Below are 26,002 nucleotides of genomic sequence, written 5' to 3'. Positions count from 1 at the left end.
AAAATAAGTTGCGCAGGCTCTGAGGTATGTGAATATAGTAATAAATATCTTAGCGGTCCCCATGAAGCTGCTTTATGGAGTGAATTATCTCCCATTAACCACGGTCGGGTAATGTCTGCAGTGTGGAGAAAGAAATATAGGGGCAATTATATTTGAAGCTGTAAATTATGCCCAGTGTCCTTGAATGAATAGTGAAATAACATCCAAGAAGGAAAATATGTGTACGGTAAGTGCCCTTTTCTCTGAGGTACTGTGCGAAGGTGAAACAACTGTACTGTCACTGGACCAAGTACAGGCGATCAGCCACGGTCAAGTCAGCTGAGCAACACTCGACTGAAGGATTTAGGTAACTGGAGCATATACTGTGCAGCCTTGACATTGGTGGTATGGTGTTAGACAACCTACACGACTCAGTGCTGTTCGGAGTGTCGAGGTAGATATACATCCTTGTAGAACTGGTACAAAATATTGTTTCACTTTGTCTAAGAAATTCGATAACAGGAAGACACGAAATATTTCGGCTTGACATACACACATACACACTTGCAATACATGCTTCTTTTCCAATCATCTCAGTTTTTTATGCTTATATAGGTCTGCTGGTATTATCTTCACACTGTGGGTTAAGGCTTAAATTAAATTGTTCCTACTTTTCTAATCACATGGACGACAATTACGTTAAACATCTCACAAAGTACAGTAATTGTACTTGAAAAAAACCCCTCAAACCGAGATTAGGTGATCATGGTAAAATCCTTAGGATTAAAGTGATGTTGACGATACAGAGAAAAAACAACCCTGCTCTGCACAGGTGTAATTCAAAACATTTTTAGTGCGTATACCTGTCTCTTTTGTGGTGCTGTTTGTAACAGATGTAAAGGTTTTAATCAATTTTCTCACCAGCATGTGGCACATAATTGTCATGTGACCTACTGTATGAGATTGTGAGACAATATTGCATGTTAATTCTATTATTTTTTGTTTTGTTGTTTGTTAGTTTAATACAGCACTCATAAATATACTGCCTACAGGTGGCAGTCTATAAATAATATAGTGATCAACAGCATGAACATTGCCAATCCCAATGATTAGATTATGCAACTGAAACAGGAATAGTATTTTGATAGTGACCTCAAATATTTGGAATATGGGTTTATGTTAACATAAATACGTGAAAATTGTGTTTAATGTTCTGTTCAACTAAGACCCGTGAAGGTCCCGCGGTAGAATAGGCCTCAGCAACTCATGCTTGCCATAAAAGGCGACTATGCTTTGTGTAAGAGGCAACTAATGGGATTGGGTGGTCAGGCTCGCTGACTTGGTTGACACGTCATCGGTTCTGATTTGCGCAGATCAATGCTCATGTTGTTGACCACTGGATTGTCTGTTCCAGACTCGATTATTTACAGACTTCTGCCATATAGCTGGAATATTGCTGAGTGCAGCATAAAGCTAAAAACTCACTCACTCACTCACTCACTCACTCACTCTGTTCGACTAAACGTTTTCTGCACCAGAGATAAATGACAAGGACCTGTAAACAAAATTTACCAAGGATCTTATTGAAGAACTGAAGGACTCTAATTGATTGTTGAGGGTATGAGAGAGAAAGGTAACTACAATGTTTGCTGAAACACTCAGACCAAGATTGATTCCCATTAATTTGAAATTGTCATGAGAAATTAGATTCTCATGAAAAACATTGTAATGTGAAATTGTTTCAATCACACATTAATGAATGTCAGTTTCTGCATCTCATCTCATCATAATTGTTCTCATATGAATAGTATGTCATTATGAGTAAGTATACAGTTCCAGGATAGGTTGTGATTAGAGATTTGTTTTTATTTCCCTGTATTCAGGCTTTGAAGCCACTTTTAGGATTGTGCCATAGTCATAGAAATAGTATAAATAGTATTTCAAATTGCTTTTATTAGTTAGTATTACAAGAGGGTAAGCCCAGTTGTTGGAACAGTGAAACAAATGCATGTTCGGTACGTGATGAGCATTAACTTACACTAACCCAGCTTGTTCTCGGTGTTTCATGTACCCCTTTGCAGTACAAATCAATGATGACAATTTGAAACTATCATCATTTGTTACACAACTTTTATCCCAAGTTGAATAAAATTCTGATATTAAGATGTGCAGTTGGCAAGGGGTAAAATTATGAAGATTCTTTATTTCACTTATTCGACCCATGAAGGTCCCGGGGTAGAATAGGCCTTCAGCAACCCATGCTTGCCGTAAAAGGTGATTGTGCTTGTCGTAAGAGGCGACTAACAGGATCAGGTGGTCAGACTCGCTGACTTGGTTGACATATGTCATCGGTTCCCAATTACGCAGATTGATGCTCATGTTGTTGATCATTGGATTGTCTGGTCCAGACTCGATTATTTACAGACCGCCGCCATATAGCTGGAATATTGCTGATTGCAGCGTAAAACTAAACTCACTCACTCACTTATTCTTTTTACCTGGTGAAATTCATTGGTACATTTCCACTGCAAACAGACAATAATATAAGATTTCAAAGCTCTCTTATGACTAAGTTAGTTGTAAGTGCCATACATCAACATTAACTTATGACTCTCTTATCGCTAAGACTAAGAAAGCTTTGAAAATCTAGGCCCAGAAACATATTTTTTGCTGGGCATAAAAGCAGTTGATTATAAGCTTAGATTTTATCGAAAATAATTACTTGAAGTGAGATTATATTACTTCTATTACTCTTCTCTGTGATGTTTTGAATGCTATGACGTAAGTAAGAACAATGTTGTTAAAGTACTGAATGAAGATAGATGTTGACAGGTATTTCTTAGAATCAAGAAAAATGTGTTATTTCTATGTGGTATCCATTGGTTTTAGGTTTATCCATAAATCAGGACACGTTATTGTAGTGCACATGTACTTGAGAGACACAACGTGGGATATAGTGACTTACATATATTAACACACCCATTAATCTTCATGTCAGCATGTAGACACAAAGCCTTGTCATTGCTTAGGTCAGTGATATCTCTCATTATAGATACAGATATTAATATTAACGGTGACTGATCTGACATTAATATCACATTATCTTGACATGCTATAATTATAGGCATCTCTTATGACTATGATATTGGAGACTTCAAATGGCTTTACAGGATTTAGGTGTGCTCAATTAAGGTTAGTGCTCAGGTGGAAATTCTTTCAATTAATTATCCAAATGCACCGCGCCAAATGCCACAAATAACAGTGTAAATTGATCTTTGACACCATATTTGATTATTCATAGATATTAAGCTACAAAGGAACAGTAGTGTAACCTGTTATGTGTGGGATAATGTTTTCTGTTCGATGTTTAATGCCACACACAGCAATATTGCAGCTATATATACTTGAGTTTGGGGCAGGCAATCCAGTGATCAATGGCATGAACACAGTTAGGATACGATGAAATGACAATCAAGTCTGTCAAGCCACCTGCGCACATTATTCCACATGTATGACAAGCATGCTTCACTGAACACTAATTCTAGCTCAGATCTTCAAGGGTATATTTTGTCAGGAAAAGAGCAGATTCTGGTACATTTTGGGGTTGATGATTTTGTAATGAAGAATAGAGTATGAGTGAATTAGTACTGCTAGTATTCTACTGGTAATCCTGATAGTCAGGATTGTTCATAACAAAATTGGTAACAGAACAGGGTAGCCTGCAAAAATAGGCCAAATGTTGAAACTGAAACACGGTATAGACAAGAGGTAACTGTGACAATTCAGGTAGAAATTCTAGAAAATTTTATGTCTTATTGAGGGAAGAGCAGCTGAGCTGTCTACTTGTCTGACTAGTTGTTGTCACTTACAAAAGGTCAAACACTGTTATGTTGAACTTGAATATGGTGATCATATTTTCCTTACTTTCTTATCATTTTGTGGTTATGTCCAGCCTCGTTTATTCCTGGTATTTCAGTTTTGCCACAACACTGTGTGACTAAATTCACTTTCCAATAGTTTTCAAGAGTTTGATGAACCACAGTACCCTATCCTACCCTACCTTACCTTACTCTCTAACCCTACCTGTTTCATGCATGTGAATTGGAGTTCCTATTCATGTAGGATTTGTACATCTAATATTGCCCTAATCAGGACTTAACAGAGGTTATCAGTAAGTTTTTTCTGATTCTGCATCAGATTACTGCACTGCAAGAATTAACCACAGGGCAGATGCAGGTGTTGTTTATCTTCCTAGTGATAATTCCTAGATCTACCTATAGCTTTTAGAGATTCTGTGGAGCTGATTTTCCTGTGTTTGTCCACCCATCTAAGCTTCTTAACTCTGGGTTGGACGTGTATCTGGGCACTAGGGATTGTATACTTGATCTTCTGACTTAACAGCTTCTCTGTGCAGCATTCTATGGGGCAGAATTCACCACACTGGTTGTGGCTTTACCTGTGGATTGTTTGGAGTATGTTCTGAAGGGTTTGTATTTTTTTATGTGTAGTAGGAATTAAGTACATGTATTTCTTATATCTTTTGTTGATTGGTTTTGAAATAGTGTAAGGAAGGTTATATTTACGTAAGATTAATACAGGGTAGTTGTTACAGGTTTCTCTTCATTTTGAATGTTGTTGAAACTTTTCTTATGCCCCAGCCATAGCATATAGGATTGCCCTCCGTGTCCATCCATCTGCACAAAACAGGAGGTGTACTTTATCCACTTCTCCTCAAAAAACACTGCATAAAAATCAGTTAATTTTCATAAGGTGTGCATCTCATATTTTGTTTTTGTATATTATAGTTTTTGTATGTTTAGAGACATTTGACCTTCAGTAAATTTTGTGGAATTTCTCTCTGATGATAGTGAAATAGGGGATTAAATCTATCCATTTCTCCACAAAAAACACTGCATAAAAATCAGTTAATTTACATAAGGTGTGCATCTCATATTTTGTTTTTGTATATTATAGTTTTTGTATGTTTAGAGACATTTGACCTTCAGTAAATTTTGTGGAATTTCTCTCTGATGATAGTGAAATAGGGGATTAAATCTATCCATTTCTCCACAAAAACTGCTCAACAGAATGGAATAAGCTTTATCATGCATTTCACTGGGACTCAAGAGGTGTGCATCTCATAGTTGCATAGATGTAATTTGGACTTGCATAGATGAAGTTAATCATAAGAGCACACTCAATGTGGAGGAATGCTTCCTACAGCAGTGGTGGCATCTGTGTCCTTAGACACAATTTTGTCCTGTCTATTTTTGAACTGCTCATGCTTGGGGTTTCTCACATTATGTTACTTAGATCACTGTTGTGTTTACTGTATCACAGATTAACGTGTCTGGGGTAGTGCATTTGGTTTATTCTGGCCTGAGTTTATGTACACATAAAGTGAGTGAGGGGCTGGTGCCGGATTCCCATAATACTGATGTTGCATGAATACTACCAGGCTCCATGTTGTTGGTGAACAATTTGTTAACAGTGATACCCATTAGTATGTTCAGGTCTTCATTTGTATTTCATAGACATGTTCTACGTTACTATACATAATACAGATTGCCAGTCATTCTGATAGTGTGATCCATGGTCCAACAATTATTTGATTAAGTGGCACTGTTACCATTGTAACATATAACTATATATTCAGCTGATAGAGCAATAATAAAGTATGGTCAGCTGATTATTACAGTCTGTTAGACTTGTCTTCAGTCTACTTGTGTACATATCACAGAGGAAATGGCAGTGAGGATTTAGTGAGAGCCTTATCAGTGAGTGAGTGAGTGAGTAAGTGAATGAGTTTAGTTTTACGCCGCATTCAGCAATATTCCAGCTATATGGCGGCGCTCTGTAAATAATTGGGTCTGGACCAGACAATCCAGTGATCAACAACATGAGCATCGATCTGCACAATTGGGAACTGATGTCAACCAAGTCAGCGAGCCTGACGATCCGATCCTATTAGTCACCTCTTATGACAAGCAAAGTCACTTATGAGAGCCTTGTTTGTGGCATTAAGAATGTGATATTAACATAGCACTCAGGGCTTGATTTAACAATATGTAACTACTTGCACCTGGTGCAACCCCAGGTAATAGCCTTGTTGCATTGCACAAAAACAGTGAGTGAATGAGTGAGTTTAGTTTTACGCTGCTTTTCAGCAATATTCCAGCAATATCACGGCGGGGGACACCAGAAATGGGCTTTACACATTGCTCAAAAAATGGCTGTACATGCTATTCAATATAGATATTCATGATTCTGAACATCAATATCGTAAAATCACTTTATTTTTCTTAAACGTTTTTATCCCCCGGATGTGTAATGCGGGGGAGGATATAGTCGATGTCTCATCTATCCGTCTGTCCGTCCACCGTCCGTAATCATTTTGTTTCCGGAGCATAACTCAGAAACCATTCAATATTTTTAGACCAAACTTGACAGATATAGTAATCTCAGCCTGTGGTTGTGCCTTTTGCTATTTACAGATTTGTGGCATGTATATTATTTTTGTTTTTCCATGGAACATTTTGGTGTTAGTCTTATGGTGGGGTGGGCTTCATTTCCAGAGCAGAACTCAAAACCCATTCAATATTTTTCAGCAGAACTTGGTAGATATATCAATCAGAACCAAAAGTGGTGCCTTTTGCTATGTACAGGATCTTGTGATTTATTATTTTCTCTGTTTCCATGGAAACCTTTCGGACTTTCTGAAAAACGAGAAGTGTGTTTCGTTTCCAGAGCAGAACTCAAAAACTTCTTAATATCTGTCAGTAAGACTTTCTAGATATGTGTGTCAGACCCCAAAGTGGTGCCTTTTGGTTTTTAAAGGTTTTTGTGATGTATTATTTTCTTGGTTTCCATGGAAATGTTTCGGACTTAGTCTCAAAATGGAGGGATGGGCTTCATTCCCAGAGCACAACTCGAAAACCATTTCATATCTTTCAACAGATCTTGGCAGATGTATGAGACAGATCTTGAAATTATGACTTTGCTGATTACAGATATATTGCATTTATAATGTTCATGAATTCCATGGAAACAATTCAAATTTAGCCTAAAAAAAACAATGAGTAACTGTGAGATGATTTGTCCTTTCAAACACGTCATCTTCTGATGACTCTTGTTTGCATGAATTGGTGCAGTATTTCGATTGTAGGGTGGGTTGTGTTAGCCTAATGGTTATTTACAGTGTCTGCTCATCACCATGAAGATCCAGGTTCGATTCTCCACATGGGTACAATGTGTGACAGCCCCTTTTTTATGTCCCCTGCTGTGATATTGCTGGAATATTGCTACGAGCAACATAAAACCATAATCAGTCAGTCATTCAGTTGTGTGTATAGTCATCGGAGTCAGTGCTCCAAGCCAGTTCCATTCCAGCTGAGTTTGTTAGCCAGACAGATTTTTTTAACTGTCCTCCCATGCTACATTTCTGCTAACAGCTCTTGATGCTGAGTGGAAACAAAAAATGTAGAACTTCTGTTAGTTAAATGTATGGGTAGGGACAGGTGCCTGCAGCAGGTTTCTGCTGAGGGTCCATTGTAAGTGAGGGGCAGGTGGGCAGCCCAGTGTTGAAAGCATTCGCTCATCACACCGAAGACACAGGTCGATGCCTAACATGGGTGCAACCCATTTCTGGTGTCCCCTGCTGTGATATTGCCGGAATATTGCTAAAAGTGGCATGAAACCATACACACTCACTCACCATTTTGAATAGGTTTTATAGGGCCAATCATAAAGGATATACATTCTACATTACATTTTCACTCAATATTATTATATTTATGGCAAAAACGAAGTATTTGAGCTGGAATGGGTTTTAAATGTATTTATTCATATCTTATGATTTATTAGAAATTCATGATATTGATGTGGTTGAAATGCTGACGAAATGTTTCCCACCATCAGCCAGGTGAAACAATGTAGGGATCTCCTCTTCCATCTGCTGACCTGGCCGAGAGAAATTATCCACATGTTTCTTGTGTGAATTCATGTCAACTCACTTTTGTATTGCAACTTTATTTATAACAACATTTCAATTTTCTTCAGGTGTAAGAAGGTAGAATGCAAAGATGGACGATACACCTGGAGGGGGGGCCAAAGCGTGTCAATCACGCTGCTGTTGCCATCGGTGACAGCATCTTCTCCTTCGGGGGTTACTGCACGGGGGAGGACTATGACACGACCCGGCCGATGGATGTGTACATCCTAGATACGCGTAAGCATTTGGCATCATGTCACCATGGTTACAAATGACAAATGTCTTCAATAATTTTTTGAGCAAATCTGTTATTAGTTCATCATGACTATACCATAACAAATTTTAAATTATTCACCAGTTTGTCTTGTACACATTGAATACAACAGTAACCTTTGAAATGGATGTGGAAATAAAGTAAAACCTCATTAACTCGAAGTTCAAGAGACTGATAAAAAACTTGGAGATATCCGAGTTAAAACGTGTCCAGTTAAATATGCAGACTGTCTTGTTGGATTCACCATATATGTTGTTGCACATTTGAATATGAAGTTTTACAGCCACTTACTTCAAAGTCCCTGTATGTTGTCATAGCATGTAGTTTGCTTGGAAGTAAACTGCTCAATCAGTGTCACTGGATAATTAGTTGTTTTAGCTGACTCAATTGATGCAGTCAGTGTCAAACAGTAACACTGATAGGTAGCGGCAGTCAGGTGAGGATTGATTACTATGGAATACTATATGTTGTGAACATTCATTGGAGTTATCGGGTAAGTTTCATGGCCTTGAACCACAATTTTACTTGGACTTAACCGATATTTGGAGTTATGCATGTTGGAGTTAAACAGAGTTAAATAATGATAAATAAAGGAGAGCTGAGTTGGGACCAGGCTGTTACTTGAAGTTAACCGATATTTTGTGTTATGCGAGTTGGAGTTAATGAGGTTTTACTGTATTTTGTTTTTAACATAAAGTGCATATGCAGATCTTCTAACCTGAGTTTTGTAATAAGGGTGAAATAAGCTCAATCCTGTCAGGGTGGATCTGTATTTTTTAGTGTCAAGATATACTAAGAGACGTTTATAATCTATGGCTAAGTATAATGTGAATGACAACCCCCGTCCTAAACTTTATGTACAAAGTAAGTGACACTTCCTCCCCCACCCCACTCCCCCACTTTGCATATCATGTACAAAATCAATGACACAACCACAGTCCTTCTCCCTTCCTCATCCTTCCATAATTTTAAAGTGTAACTTTTTAAAATATTTTTATGTACAAGTTTGCTAATACCCTAGGACATGTGTACAAAATTGAATACCACATAGCAGTGTGTGAAACAGTTTCCAAATTTTGCTTGCCAGTCAGGCTATCTATACCTGAAGGTTGCTAGCCCACAAAATAGTTCACTTGTGCAAAATTTGAATTTAGACTTTCATAATTAAGTTGCTAATATGATGAACATTTTTATCAGGCTGTTATCTTGCATGATTTAGAAGTGTATTATAACTTAACAAGTCAGAGGATGTGTTTTACAAAATGACCCCATGAAAATTCCCAAGCCATTTGGGCCAGTGACAGTGGAAATTTACTGGCCCGATTGAATGTTTACTAGCCACGGGCAAGCAGGATGGTGATCTTTTTGCACTCTGCCACAAAGTACATGGTTGTTGCACAGGGGCTTGTATCGCTTGTAACGGTGCGTTCGAAAGACATATAGGTGTATAGACCCTACCCTAGTACTGTATAAAAGGAAAGGGATCTAACAAAAAAACCACCCCCTCCTAGATCAAAGTTACATGTCTCCGCGTAAAATGTTTCAAGGCCCCATCGAGGCCAACGGATCAAAGGCCAGATAATTTCCCTACAAAATGAGCTATAAATGGTCACAATCAGATCATTATTTCAAAAGTTTGTACGCCACCAATCACTGAAAACAGCTTCCTCTGCAATTTCACGCCAAAATCATGGATCACCCAATACGGCAAAAACTCACCTTTTAAATTCATTTATTAATTCCAGTCACATTGACAGCACCAGCGTTCTGCTGGATTTATTCAGCTGCGGCATTCCGCGGGTCGGAAAACTTATTGCAACATGTACATGTCAGTTTCTCGACAGTAAGCAAGCATTTTCACCAAAATCTCCAACAGGGCCTTAAAAATATTTTATGCAGTGACATGTAACTTTGATCAAGGAGGGTGTGGTTTCTTCGTTACAGTCCTTTCCTTTTATATAGTGCTAGGGTAAGGTCTATACACCTATTTGTCTATCGAACGCCGTTACAAGCGATACAAGCCCCTGTGGGTTGTTGTTCATTTCTGAATGTGACATTCCGTTGTGTGACTGATGTTGTTGATTGTTGCCACAGTTTCGCTGCGCTGGCGCCTTCTACCAGGTATTCCCATAAACCACCCTGACTATGACCTGGTTCCATATCAGCGGTATGGCCATACAGCAGTTGCCGTTGGCGACTGTGCCTACATATGGGGTGGCCGAAACGACAAGGATGGCGCTTGTAACATCTTGTACTGTTTTGATACAGGTAAGATCAGTAATTCTAATTCAGGGGTTTATGTTTCAGTAGTTTCACTCCCTTACACTGAAATAGGCCATAGTAAATGCTTCATTGCATCAAGATTTTTTAAAGGGTGACATCTGATTTGTTGTTGTATATAAGTGTCTTCTAGCTAGACCAGTATCTCATTCAGGTATTTTTAGAATGTGTTTTCTGGAACTGTGCTCAAAGAATTGTGAAATGGGGTTTTGCTTGTTGTTTCTCTACTTATTAAGCAATATTCCAACTATATGATAGAGATCTGTAAATATATGAGTCTGGTCAAGACAGTCCAGTGATCAACATCATGAGCATCACACTTTGCATTTGGGATACTAAGCTGTTCTGTACTAACACATCCTGCTAGTTGCCTCTTTCGACAAGAATGGGTTGCAGAACATCAGTTCTAACCTAAATCTTTGAGAGTTTCAATGGTATAACCATATGTGAAGTAAACACTGACATGCAATACAACAGTGCATATAGTATCGGTATTGATGATAAATGATTAGATAATACCCCATTCCTGAATGTGTTCCAGCAACGATGAAGTGGAACAAGCCTGTGATTAACGGACCGATACCAGGTGCGAGGGATGGACATTCTGCTTGTGTCATCAACAACAAGATGTATATCTTTGGAGGATACGAGGAGGAGGTACAGAGAGTTCACACTTTTCATGTACCAGATGCAAATAAATGCAGATCATGGACTCAGGTTTAGATCTGCACTGAAGCAGAAACACATATACCTTTGCTTGTCATAGGAAAAGACATAAAGCAAATGGTATTTGTTGTTCCCCTTCCTGGTGCTTGGGAATAAAACCAGGACTGGTTTCGTCAAAGTCAGTATCCTGTGTGTGAGTGGACTGTTCATGTTTAACTGTGGCATGCTTGGCATTATAGTCCATTTGGTTTAAAAGCGGACTGATGAATTTCAGTCTAAGTCAAAAACTGATAAACATAAAATACTCAGTGAAACGCTGATTACAGTCATCTTTCCAAATCTGTATTTTGTAGATCTTTTGTCATAATAATGAAAAAAGTTGTTCAAAATACTATCATCAAAATACTGACACAATTCAGCATAGATATGAACTGTCACAATCTGTGGAAAGTTAACTGTGGTGCTAAAAGGTTTCTAAAACTGATGACATATCACATTTGCTTTCAGATTGACAGATTCTCTAATGATGTGCATGCCTTCGATTTTACATCAATGCATTGGATCTCGGTAAAAGCCAATGTGAGTATATCAAGGTCTGAAACTGAAAACATTTTTGTGTATGTTTACATGAAATTTTCTGTCTGTTAACTTAGGTACAGTGTGTGAAGTCCATTTGTGGTGACTATCGCTGTGATATTGATGGAATATTGCTAAAAGCAGTGTAGAACCATACTCTCTCTCAACTGAATAATTAAAAGCCAGGAGAAAATAGATTCCATGAAACCTTGCATCGTGTGAGAGACTACATATAGATAATGGTGGTCAGTCTCTGTCTGTGATGTAGTTAAATATGTGTCATGGATCTTGAATTGCCTGTTAATCATTCATTGGTCATACTCGAATAGCAAATAATTACAAAATGTTATAATGGTCAAAGAGCAGGAATATTTCTGAGGGTGACACAACATAATGTGCATCACAACTTTGAAAAGTGTTGTGAAGTTATGGAGTCTTCATGCTATCAGCTTCCAATTAGCCTTTTTGCTTGTTCTATTCCTGGGTACTGCTTTTGTGGAAGAATGTGTCCCCAATACCATATAGGGAAAGGAGACCACTAATGCACCCTCACAAAGCAAAACACACATTGAGTCTCTCGTATCGGATGCTACCTTGTGTGACATTGTTAAGGTCATGTACCGGATGATAAGATGTTTGATTGCTATGGTTGGTTGCAGGGTAGCCCAGCCCGCTGGCGTGACTTCCATACCGCCACAGCTGTTGGCAGCACCATGTTTGTGTTTGGTGGCCGCAGTGATGATGGAGGAGATGTCTTCACGAATAATGAGATATATTGCAATAAGGTCCAGACGTTTGATACCTCCAGCAACACGTGGTACGAGCCTGTCGTATCGGGTACAATACCTCAGGGTCGGAGAAGTCACTCTGCATGTAAGTGGATGCTTTGTGTTGTAGCAGTGGGGAAGAATTCCAACTATCTAAGATGTGGCAGTGTAGAGTTACGCATCCAGGATCCTATGATCTTTAAGAAGTCACACTGTCTGCTGTCAGTAGATAAATTCATAGTGTTGGGATTTATCAAAGGAGAAATGAGCCCAAACTATCTAAGGTGGGGCAGTTTTTGTGTTGACACCTACACAGTAACCTTAGAGACCCCTGATCCTTGCTTAGAATCAAGCATTTGTCCATATTGTTTTCCAGGTTTATCAGCACCGCCTCTCCAAAATAGTTTGTTGACAGCAAAATTCGCCTCTAACTAAATGCTAACTAAACTCACTGACTGACCTCAGATCCTTGCCTTGAATGAAGTATTTGCCTTGATTATTTTTTAGCAGAAGTCACTCTGTAGGTTGTTTCTGAGGGTTCTATCATTCTGGGAATGGGTCTCAGCTGTCTAAGATGGTCCTCTTCACTGTGGAGAGTTGCATCCCAGAGGCAGTTGATCCTTGCTTAGAATGAAGGATTTGTCCTTACTGTTTTCCAGGTTTATTGGGATCACACTTGTGCCCCTGTCCTCCAAAATAGTTGATAGCAAAATTCTTCTTTTGGGGATTTTCTCCAAAGACTTCAAATATGTTCATTGCTTCTGTCAGTGCTACACTTGTTCCATATGCTGCAATCTGGCATGTGGGTTGAGTAGGTCCTTAGCATCCAGTGTTTGTACCAAGAGGTGTATGAGGATTGGGTGGTAACGACTGCCTTATTCATAAGGTGCCAATGATACTTATATCAAATATGGATCATTACTTTTGCTGTCAACCGCAGGAGCGCCAGGTCCAGAGTTCACGCAGACAGGCCACAGTAAGGGATCTCTAATTGCTGCCTGCCTCAGAGGCAACATACATTCACTAAATCCATGTCCTCATGGAAAACCCCATGTACTGTTGTCATTGCTGTAAATTCTGTAAAAACTGACAGCACTCACGGTTCCATCACAGCAAACTGTGCCATCTGTATACACTTCTGTTTTCTTCTGATTTCATTGTCGGTTGAAAATCCGCACTCTGAAACGCATAACATTGCATCCTTCTGTACCCAAGTTATCTCCCCTTTCACAGTCATGTGATGTCCACCCAGTCACATGATCTTAATCTAGATATACCATAAGCATTTGACCACAACAACTATGATTGTCTAAGCTTTAAAACAATAAAGATCTGGAAGTGTAATCTGACCCATTAAATCCTGATGCTCATGATTAACAGGCTTGATTATTTCAGGGTTTTACCAGGGACCCCTAATTATTAGTTTTAAAGGTTCTTGCACATTCAGTCATGCAACCCATGCCTGTTTTAGGCGACAAGGGATGCTTATACACTTTACAGATTGGGAGTCAGTTATCACACTGACTAGTCTGTATGACCATGTCACAAAATGCCTGACTTACATATTCCTGTTTCAAGTTTCGAAGTGTGAAATGGAAACCCTGAGATAATGGTGACTGTAGTGCCTCTTCCTTCATTTTTTTAATCAAGGTTTTGTCCTGAATATGTTATCTTGTACCTGTTTATTTGTTGCAGTTTACTATGAAGGTTACTTGTATATATTTGGCGGCTACAACGGTATTCATGAGAATCACTTCAATGACATGTACAAACTCGAACCAGGTAATATTTTTTGCAGTTGCTAATAACACCATCAAACTTCAGCACCATCATGTTTGTAAGGACTACATATTATGTTACACTTCACAAATATATAAATACATAAATGTATATATAAAATATACCCTTTACCATTTTGCCTAGCTGTATATTTTGTGAAGTAATAATTTTGACCTCGGCATGTGATTTTAATCTTTTTGTTAAATATTTCCTGTCAGGAAAGCTGATGAGATAAGCATGAGTCATTTAATGTTATTTGTCATTTGTTCGTGAACAGGAAAAATGAAGTGGTCGAAAGTGAAGGTGAAAGGTCAAGGGCCATGTCCAAGGCGACGTCAGTGTTGTTGCCGGATCGGGTCATGTGTGTACCTGTTTGGAGGAACCAGGTATGTGTTCGTGTACATGGTATACGTGCATACTCACATGCTTGATGCCAGAGAACATGTGACTGGGTTTTGACTTTCTGTCCTCCATATATTTCCAGAGTGAAATTCAAAGTCTTCTCAGGCATATAAGGAAAGCTGAAGGTTAATTTATGTTATTAAATTACAAAACTCTAATAATGTGAGAAGTGTTGTAGTAGCCTAGTGGTTAATGCATCTGCTTGTCACATTGCAGACACAGGTTTGATTTCCCTCATGGGTACAATGTGTGAAGCCCACTTCTGGTGTTTCCAGTCGTGATATTGCTGGAATATTGTTAAAGCGGCGTAAAATCATACTCATTCACTCACTCACTCACTCACTCACTCACTCACACTCACTCACTCAATTTGATATGCCTAGACAATGTGATAAGTATGAGGTGTAGAAGTAACTTCATCCTGTGACATTAGAGTTTGTCATCCTTGACCATGCTGATACTTGTAATGGAAACAAGATACACCCAAGATCTTCCCGATGCTGTGTACAAGGAGTATGTATTTGCTTCTTCCACAGTCCTAAGAATCCTCAGATCACCTCAACACACATCCCGTTGGCAGAGACTGACCTGACCGATCACTCAGACCTCTACGTGCTTGACTTCTGTAAGTATCCAGTTTTGGCCACCAAGTTGCTTCTGGACACCATTCTCACTGATACTGTACTCTGAAAAGAGACTCCTGTAACACTTACACTTGAGACTTGATGGCTTCATGTACAGTGAAACCTTCTTAAACCAGCACCCAAAGGGACCGAAATAAAATTCTGGTTTAGACAGGGATATGGACTAGACAGACTTGACAGCTTCATGTACGGTGAAACCTGTCTAAAACAGCACCCCATGGGACCGAAAAAAAATTCCTGTTTAGACAGGGAGCCGGATTAGACAGTGATGATCGTTTTCCAACATGGCTGCCATATTTTACACTCGTCAATCTCTTTATCTCTAGTATGGTTTTCTTCAAATTTGGATCGATGAACATTGTGCTTTTTCAAATTGTACAAAACAGTTTTGAGAGGACAAGAAGTGTATTAGATTGAGTCATTGATTTGATTGCTCATACCCAAGTCAGTTTAAACAGTTTAATTACAGTTAAAATTGCTTGTTAGGACTGGAAAGTGCTGGATTACAGAATATGCAGGTGCCAGATTTGACAATGATCATAATATTGTTGTGAAATGGTGGGACCAGCATTTTATGCCAGTTTTGACAGTGTGCCGGATTAGAAAATGTTTTAATGATCATAATATTGTAATAAAATGGCAGGACTAGTGTTTTATGCCAGTTTTGACAGTATGCTGGATCAGACAGGTACTAGTTTTGGCAGGTTTCCAGTGTTCATGATGGTTTTTCAAAGTAACAGGACATTGGGTCCTGTAAGTTTCAGATGACTGTCTGACCCACTGAAAATTCACAGGATCCACAGAATAAAGTTAAACAAACATTTCAGATATAACATTTATTATAGTTGAGATTGAAATTATTAACATTATATGATAGCAAACATAAGATTTCTAAACAGCAAACAAGTGTCACTTGCCGCAAATAACAACTTCACACAAAGACATTGTGAAATATTCAGTCAAGACACTGGGGCTGGCGGGAATGTGATTTCTATCTGACCACTGGTGAATCTGCAGGATTTGTCAGAGGGTCAGATGCTGTTCGTGAACACTGGGTTTCACTGTACTTAGGCAGCTTACAGATGGAGGAATAAGTGGCCCGATTATTTCTGCCTCTAGTACAGGCTGCCAGGACTTGTGGTGCCAAATGCTGAGGTTCCTTCTCGCATAAGTACAAAGTGTGATGCCCCTTCCTGGTGTCCCAAGCTGTTATATTTTTGGCATATTGCTAAAAGCAGCGGACAACCCTGTTTACTCACTCTTGAGTTGTGTCCCTTGCCATGATACACAGGGCATGACCATGTGTCACTGATATACGTGGTTATTATCCTTGTTTGTTCAGAGGTCCAAACACCCGTCTGTATTTGTTCATAGATGTGCATGTTTTGACTAATATTGCCTATTCATTATACTGTCATAGCATCTAATTCTGGACAGCCATCATCCAGATATTTTTAAAGCCCAAAAAGAATGTAGCCAAACCATGCGAGACTTCATTGTAATTATTTTGTCTGCATTCTTAATCCTGATCAGTGCAGCATTGTACATGGTCTTGTCTGCCACCCTGTACCTTACCGTCTCTCTCATTAATTATGGCATTTATGGCCTTAATTGTACATCCCTCATGGCTGTGGCCGTCATCACGCTGATGTAGCTGGAGTTATTTCCCTTTGATGGTCAGTCCAACATTTTTTTACTTACTTTTTCAAGTTTTACTTACTTTGTCATTTTGTATGTGACATGCAGGGTTGTCACTTACTTTTTAAATATATTTTACTTACTTTTTAGAGTTTTACTTACTTTTGAGAGTTATTTCCCTTTGATGGTCATTTGACCATTCTTTTGCTAAGTCAACTAAGAGACCTAACATAATTTATTGCTAGTAGTAGGAGTGGGTGTGGGTGTGAATGGGGGATGGAGTCATTAACATTGTACACATGGGAGTGGGGATGGCTATATAAAAGATGTGCTAAACAATTGTGAGGGTGGCATGGTTATATATTCAACATTCATTATCCATACAGTGAAACATAACCGAGTACATAAAAAGCATATGTTGCACACGTGTAATAAACCCTAAAACGAATTTCAGTGGTCAGTTATCCGACCATGACCTCCATGACCCCATTGGAATGTGGAACTACTTTTTTCATTCATAACTTTTTACTACAAATTTACCACGAATGTTCTGTCTCGCTACTACGAGAACAAACCAATGAAATGCTATCAAATACGAAATGTTGCAAACAAACAATTTTTCACACACTGTGTATACTGAAATGAGATTTCAGGAAAAGGTAAAAATAAACTCGGCTCGATAACTACAAGGGGAGCACATGTCACTGGCGACAAACGGCTAACTAATCACAGTGCCCGCAACATTTGATTCAGAAGTTGCAAGACAATAACGTAGCTCCAACGCAAATCATGCAAGTGTCTGGGATATAAAAATGTACAGAGTGTGAACAATTATTCACGCCTTGCTGATGCACAACACTGGGGAAGTGGGAAATCTGTTGTCTTCGACCGGAAATCAGCCTGCGATGTTTCCATGCTCGCGTTGCACGTCTTCAATCGTTCCGTCATCGGCAGTTTGTCCGAAATAAATCTAACATCCCAATGCATGTTGTACACAAACACAAGCAAAGCCTTGTCTAGTGATGTTGTTCACACTATCTTCGGAGGTCCATTCCACATCAAAACTGACCAGTCCTCTATGGCAGTGAGTGAGACCGAGCCGTTACAAACCGCTGCCGTGTTGCTTGCTCTCCTCTCAGTGACTCTTCTGACCATGAATAACTTTCCCATTAACAATGTTTCCAGTTATACAATACTTACAGTTACTTAAGTTGATAAAGATTAAAGATAAAGATTTTTTGCCTTCGTGCAAGAGTAGCTAGTCAATATGTCACGCTCTTTACTTAGTAGCTTTACACAGAGAGTTTATGTGGCGTATCACTGTATTCTTACACGTCCTTGACCTTTACGTCAAGCGACAACACCTGATTTTGTTTTACGTGAACCTAGTTGATTAGAAATAAAACATTGGATACAAATGGATAATAAAGAAACTAACACACTTGCAAGTGTGTCATATTGTTTTTAAGAAACTCGTGTCAGAAAAATCCATATTTCCTGTATTTTTTCTGACACTCATTTCGTAAAAACAATATGACACACTCGCTCGTGTATTAATCTCTATTTATGCTCAACAATTATGATAGTGTGGAGTGTGGATTCATTCATTTTGTATGTGACATGAAAGGTGATCACTTACTTTTTAGATATATTTTAGAGGGGCTGGGGGCTGGGAGGACGGCAATAGTGAACGGTCCCTAATTATGTTTTGTATGTGTTTCTATAGTGTTGTGAAACAAATATTTGAGATTTGAAAAGTCCATAAAAATGCCTTAAATTTAATGGCTTATGATATGTGTCAACCTTTGTCTAACCCCATGTTTGTCCATGTTGGATGACTTCTGCAAAATTTCCAGTTCTTCATTTCAGCTCCGTCCCTGAAAATTCTCTGTGAGCTAGCTGTGTTAGAATATAAGCAAGATACATCCTTCTTGCCCATGAATATACGGTAGGTTGAGAAGTTGTTTCATAGCTTTTACTTGAAAGTCACCAGTTAATGTAAACACACTCACAATGATTTGTTCATCAAAACAAGATGTTGACATGAAGAATTTGAAGATTGGTGGATCTTTCTATAGTGAAAATAGTAGAGGACCTCTGAGTGTTGAACTTCTAGATGAGTGCTCATGCTGTTGATCAAAGGATCGTCTGGTCTATATGTCACTATTTACATACTGATGGAATATTACTGAGTGTGGCATTATACAACAAACAAACCAATTGTTCCTTTTACGTTGTCCGTTTTATTTCATGTTTTAATTCAATATATGACTCAGGGTGAAATGAAATTATTTTTATGTTTCAGATGGGAACTTGCTGCCATGACAACTAACAACAACATCAGTCGGTCAAGCAACACTACAGGTTGAACATCCATGACTTGATCCATCAAGTCAGAAGACTAGCAGATCAAAGACAAGATATAATGGACAGCATCACATCATCAAAAGGAAAGGACACATCAAAGTCTTCTTTGTCCACAGGCATCTTATGTTGTAGTTCCAACATGGACCCTCACCCCAGCTAATCAGTGCCCTTTTCAGTTAGTTGCTACGGCTACTCTGCTGGAAGGTAGAGAAACGTTTTCTTCGTGAGGAAACAGTAGATCAGTATTCAATATTCTCAGCATTGTGAAACTATCAGAAAACAATGATGAACAATATTTTCACACACAGCTATGCCAGAGCACAATGCATTGATTATTTTGACCATGGACACTTTGCTCTGGAAATGTTAGAATGTTTCCTCAAAAGCTTCTGTTGGACAGATTATGGTCTTCATATTATGCTACAGATGTATCATTTTGTTACTGGTTCATGATTTCAGGGTTATTTTAGCAATAACAGATGAGTGGTAAGATTACCAAAGTCTTATAGAATGTCCAAGTGTGTTTTGTATTTCTGTATTACAAGGGGGCAGTGGAGTAGCCTAGTAGTTAATGCATTTCCTCGTCTCGCCGAAAACCTGGATTCAGTCCCCACACGGGTACAATGTGTGAAACCCATTATGGTGTCTCTTGCAGTGATATTGATGGCATATTGCTAAAGGCGACATACAACCAAACTCTGTTATAGAAAGGGGATAGGGGTGGAGATGAGAAGCCATTATGAGATATTTATCCTGTAATGCATATCTTATAATTAACTGTCATTTAATGAGGCTATCACACCCATCGTGAAGGAGCTTCACTTGCTTCCGATACAGAAGTAGATTTGTTTCGAACTCGTCTGCTTTGCCTATAAATACAATGCACAATCTGCTCCATCAGACCTTCTCCAACCTCTTGTTCCATCCTGATATCATCATTCAGACGTGCAGGTTCTGGGTGTTTTTGCACCAAAAGTTAAATCTGTTAGCTATGCATGCAATGCAGCATTTTACTCTTCTATGGATGCTTTCAGTCAGCATTTCAGCCTTAAATTCCATTCAGACTCCCAGCTTCTACCTTTGTATCAAAAGATAAACGTGTCAGCTATGAATGAGACACAGCATCTCCTCTGCTATGGATGCTGTGCTGCACCTCCTCTCCTTTGCCTGTAAAAAACATTTGCAAATTGCCACTCTATTAGTCATACTTTCTCCAACCTTACGTTCTATTCAGGTGACTTCATTCAGAATCCCTTCTTCATTCTGTACCGAAAGTCAAACTTATCAGTCATAGATGCGATTCAGCATCTACTGGTACTGCTCCAAACTATTCCAATTTTAAAATTCCTCCTTTGACTATCGCTTCCATCAAGTTTTTGAACTGCTCACCCCTGTCTGCACTTTGAGTGAGCATGGAAAAGCACAAACTGAGTGTTATATGTTTTATAAGGACATAAAAAATGACATATACTACACCATGCAGTTACCATACGTCTGAACACAGGCAAACTGTAGTGCAGCGTAGAGAATATGACCAGTCTTAATATATGCGAGCGAAATAAAATGTCAAAATAAAATATCGCCACCATCAAAGGTACACTCTGAATTCCTGACTAGGTTGTGATCTCAGATTTCCAACGCCATATTTAACAATTACTCATGTGAAATATGTTTTATTCAACATTTTAAGCGTCACTCGTGATACATCAGACCGTTCTTCGCCTCCATTACCCCTGCCAGCTTCCGGTTTAAAGCAGTGAAGGAACAAGTTATTATTCCGTATGGAATACATAGAGAGTTACCTCTCATGCTTCATACGCCCACTACGCCAGAAGTGTGTTTATTGTAGAATAAATGTTACAAAAGATCTAACAACAATGCCGACACTCAAGACAAATACATTCCTACAGAATTATGATAAAATTAGGCATTATGGTATATCTTTATAATTGCTGCTTATTCTTGTTCCTTCACTCCATTGAGCCGGAAGCTGGCAGGGGTAATGGAGGCGAAGAACGAACTGAATACCACGAGTGGCGCTTAAAAAGTTGAATAAAACATATTTCACATGAGTAATTATTAAGTATGGGGTTGGAAATTGGAGAGAACAACCTAGTGAGGAAATGGGAGTGTATCTTTGATGATGGCGATATTTTATTTTGACACGAAAAATACTTTTTGAACCTAAGTGAGGAAAGTGTGTTGCCAGCCTTTGCTTGCTTCGCTCGCATATATGAAGACTGGTCATTTTCTCTACGCTGCGCAACCACATGTGCGCTACAGTTTGCCTGTGGTCTGAATGACAGGTGCACAGATGTTACTGCCTTTCACACAAGATTCTTGCTTATATTATATTTGTACTGGCACAAAACTGACATGTGAAACCATTTGCATCTGTTTGTAGAAGGATGAGCTTTTAAACTCACGTACAGGACGCTCTTTCCAACTCGGACTCTGTCCTTCTTGGATTGCTGCGTATACCGGACTGAACTTATGATCCCTACGTAATCCTTCTTTACAGGAAATTTCTTAGTAACTTGGAGTGCTGTCTAATTCAGACTTTTTAGTCCCAAGCCAGTCTGAATTAGACAGAGTGCACTATACTTTAATGGTACTCAACAGTACATTAATGGTCCTCAACAGTACTCTATACTAGATGTGTTAATATAAGAAACCTATGCAAATATTTGCTGAAAAAATATTGGGTCAGGTATTTATTTCAGGAACGAAATATGTAATGCTTGTTTTCCTGACTCCATAACTGACATTATTAATGATGTATCAGATTTTCCATTTATGTCAATTCTGGTGAAAGATAAAATTATTCAATATCATGCCCTTGACATGACATTGTGTAGATATCTACAAAAGGACCACATCTTATGTAATGGGTGTGGGTGTATTCTGTTTCATCAGATGGTGTCAGTTGCTGTTTCTTACAAGTGACTGAATGATTTGTGTTCCTATCTGGATTAGTGTAGTCAAGTGGTTAAAGCCATCACCTGCCATGCCAAGGGTCCTGATTCCTTGCCAACACTACTTAAGGCTTATGTTGCTGAAAGCTTCATAAAACCATCCCACACATTTACTTCACTGGATTTACACCCAGAAAAGCCAAAAGGTTATGAAATGTTGCCAGTTTTAATAGTAGGGCAAGCTTGTCAGTGAGCTTGATAAAGATGATATTTGCACCCAAAAAAATTATCAGTTCACTTTACAATAGACAACACCAGTCTGTACATACTTTCATCTCAACTTAAGCTGTTGTTATTAAGTTCTGGTAGCGATGGGATAGCCAAGAGGTTAAAGCATTCATTCGTCAGACTGAAGACCCGGTTTCATTCCTGACATGGGTACAATATGTCAAGCCCATTTCTGGTGTCCCCAACCGTGATATTGCTGGAATATTGCTAAAAGCTTTGTAAAACTAAACTCACTCACTAAATGTTGAATAATCCGTACCAGAATAGAATATCACTTTGGTCTTGCAATCAGTCTAAGTAAACTTAGTCTCAGTGTATTTCGTTACACTCCACCTCAGGTAACCTTTGAGATTGACCAATCAGAACACAGCTTACCAAATCGTGAAAGTGCACATTCGCACATACCTTTTGAACTTATTATCTCGAAAAGGTTCGTACCCGAACGATTCCGAATGCTATTTAGCGTACGCTTACTTCCGGCTGATGCATGTGGCATACGTACAACCATGACAACGGTGAGCAAACAGTCGCTGAAAATAGTGTTTTTGACAATATTCGAGGATGTCATCTTGCGGAAATATTAGCTAATGGTAACCATGTCAACAGAAAAAACGTATACACTGCAGGTCAAATAACTGTGTTGTATGCAGATTTTTGTTTGTGGAGAGATCTGTGTCAGTGACCTGAATATTTTGAAAGTACCTCTGATCCCTAAATAGTAGCCGTTGTCTGATTGGTTAAGTCTATTTAACCGTCTTGCGTTTGATTGGACGGTCATTGGTCGCTCAAAGGTTACCTGATGCGACCTTCAACTAGGTTTTGTTAGTCTCAGTGGTGGAGTGTAACGAAATACACTGAGACTAAGTTTACTTAGACTGGTCTTGCAATCTAAAAATTAGGTCGCTGTCACTGATTCAAACAGAGATGTGTTTTATGTTACTTATTACTTGCAATGTAAATTGTTTCAATCCGTTGGAAATGTGGATATCTTTCAGGGGCATTAGTTTGTATAACTTCAATGTGCTGATATGGTATGAGTCATTGATGCCTTTTATGTGTGTTATTTTAGGAGGTGGAAAGTACAAACTTTATGGATAGAAACTTTTTTTCATGAGTGTGGTGGTTTTGTACAGATTCTTGTATGGTTTCCTGATGAATTTGTACCAAAACATTGCCCTTCACACAGCTAAAAAAAAGTTCGTACCCTTTCTTGCATTGACATTTTCTGCATGATATTTCATTAATCTATTGCTATAGCTTGATGATACATTGCTGTTGAGGAAATGTCTTTTGGAATGGTAAATATCATGCATTTGGAGTCAGTTTCATATAAAATGTGCTTTTCTTTCTTTGCTAAATTTGCTGATTTTGAAAATGTCTCAGCTATGTCCACTTAATCATTGATTTCGAAGGTCTTTGAGTATGTCTTGGTAATGTTAACACTTGTCTGTGTAATATTTTCATATTCACCCATGGGTAATTATGAATCTATTTCTAAAGGACAAGAATGTTTATTTGTATACATGGACAGTAACTATTTAACCGTTCATGTTTGCATCCTCTTTCTTGTTGGGCAGTGGGGTAGCTCAGTAGTTAAAGCATTTACTCATCATGCTGATGATCCAGGTTCAAATCCTTACATGGGTAATATGTATGAAGCTCTTCTCTGATGTACCTAGCTGTGATATTGCTGGAATATTGCTAAAAGCAGCGAAAAAACTGAAATTACTTCTCTGCGCAACAATATTGTTTTATGCTACAGATCTGTGGGGATGGGGGATGGGTTGTATGGGTGCACCCCCCACCCTTTCTGAATTGTGTACCCCTCCTTTCTTTTAAAAGCTGTATCCACCACTAATTATCCTGCCAAGGAAACATACTCATTATATGATTAGAGGTTTTTGGCTTATTCAGCTTGTGTTTTTCCTTACTTGTCTTTCATACCAGTATTAGCTTGGCTCTAAGCTTCTCTTGTTAATATGAATTAATAGAAGGTAACACTTTCTTTCAAGTTTCATTTGATTGAGCGACCACAGGACTTATCCAACCACTTATTTTCCAATGACTGTGTGTGTTGCCATATATTTGAATCCTGTATCTTACTCATGTAGATTTTACTCTGTAAATTCAAAATCCGCCATATAGCTGAAATATTACTGAGATCGGCGTAAAACTCATTCACTTGACACAACAGCAGTTAACTGTGTAGCGGTTGAATGATTTTAAGTGGATTTATATGTCCCTGATTTTTTAACCAAAGTTAACTATGAGTGGATGATTGTGCATTTCACCTGTAGTAAGTTTAATACATGTATCTGAAAGTGAGACAGAGAGTGAAAGAAACTGACCTGTTAGTCAATTACCTGGTTATACCTGTCGCCAGTCATGTTATGTTAAGGAAGTACAATGACTGGAATTGTTATGAATTGTTTTGTGATCCTTACAGATATGATTAGTATCACAGTAAATTTATTTCATTAAGATGTTCTTTTCTTTTCTATGCATATTACATATATTCAGCATTTGTTAATTACCATTCATTATGAAAGCCACATTATGATTGGTTGGTTTGTTGTTTAACACAGCACTTCAATATACCAGCTATATGGAGATGGTCTGTAAGTAATCTAGTCTGGAGCAGACAGTCCAGTGATCAGCATAATGAACATCTATTAACACCCTTGGGATACGATGATGTGTCAACCAAGTCAGCGAGTCTGGGAACCTGATCCTGTTAGTTGAGCCTTATGACAAGCATGGGCTGTTAAAGATAAATTCTAACCCGGATTTGGACAACCAGCCATATTATGCATCTTGACGACTTTACACCTATTTGTAAACTTTATCACACTGTCAACCATCATCAGTTTTACTCCAGGTAGAAATAGCAGCCTAGTGCTCTCACTATGCTGAAGCTATAGTAGAACTACAAGTAGTTGATAGTGTGTACACCATCACAGTAAAACGTCAAATAGCTGATAGTGTGAACAACATCTCAGTAAAACTCAAATTGCTGATAGTGTGAACAACATCACAGTAAAACTCCAAATAGCTGATAATATGAACAACACAATAGAACTACAAATTGTTGATGGTGTGAACAACATTGAAACTACATGGAAAACACCAAATAGCTGATAGTGTGAACAACATTAAAACTACAGTAAAAGTACAAATAGTTGATGGTGTGAACAACATTGAAACTACAGTAAAACTACAATTAGTTGTTAGTGTGAACAACTGTGCTGTAACACTACAAACAGTAGTATGAACGTACACATAGCTGTATAAGATATGATTAATATTGTGAAGCCAGTTTCACCTCACGTTTAGTGCACGTATGAACTAATGAGCTATTAAGAAGTTAACGGCCTATCTGGTTTTAACATACGCAGAATTTGCTGAACACCTGATCCAGCCAGTACCGAATATATCCT

At 38.5% G+C, this 26,002-nt stretch overlaps 1 protein-coding gene across 1 annotated transcript; it reads left to right on the top strand.

Annotated features, from left to right (window-relative positions):
- The first annotated feature begins 96 nt into the window (after window positions 1-96).
- Window positions 97-19,452, top strand: LOC137295022 (kelch domain-containing protein 3-like). Its single transcript, XM_067826280.1, has 11 exons — window positions 97-226; window positions 8,038-8,206; window positions 10,338-10,511; window positions 11,065-11,180; window positions 11,697-11,768; window positions 12,425-12,638; window positions 14,228-14,314; window positions 14,589-14,697; window positions 15,250-15,338; window positions 18,865-18,943; window positions 19,301-19,452. The coding sequence occupies exons 2-11, from the start codon at window positions 8,053-8,055 to the stop codon at window positions 19,362-19,364; spliced, it is 1,158 nt and encodes a 385-aa protein (XP_067682381.1). The 5' UTR covers window positions 97-226; window positions 8,038-8,052; the 3' UTR covers window positions 19,365-19,452.
- Window positions 19,453-26,002: the final 6,550 nt, after the last annotated feature.

Source organism: Haliotis asinina, chromosome 8 (assembly GCF_037392515.1).
Source record: "Haliotis asinina isolate JCU_RB_2024 chromosome 8, JCU_Hal_asi_v2, whole genome shotgun sequence".
Classification (NCBI taxonomy): domain Eukaryota; kingdom Metazoa; phylum Mollusca; class Gastropoda; order Lepetellida; family Haliotidae; genus Haliotis; species Haliotis asinina.
Note: the sequence above shows the minus strand (reverse complement) of the source record. Positions and strands in the feature narration are given on the sequence as shown.

Excerpts from the sequence above, each read along its gene's own strand:
- LOC137295022 (XM_067826280.1), top strand. The coding sequence starts at position 8,053 with ATGCAAAGATGGACGATACACCTGGAGGGGGGGCCAAAGCGTGTCAAT. Across the intron at positions 12,639-14,227 it reads TCGGAGAAGTCACTCTGCAT|TTTACTATGAAGGTTACTTG; the intron begins GTAAGTGGATGC and ends TATTTGTTGCAG. Across the intron at positions 15,339-18,864 it reads CCTCTACGTGCTTGACTTCT|CTCCGTCCCTGAAAATTCTC; the intron begins GTAAGTATCCAG and ends TCTTCATTTCAG.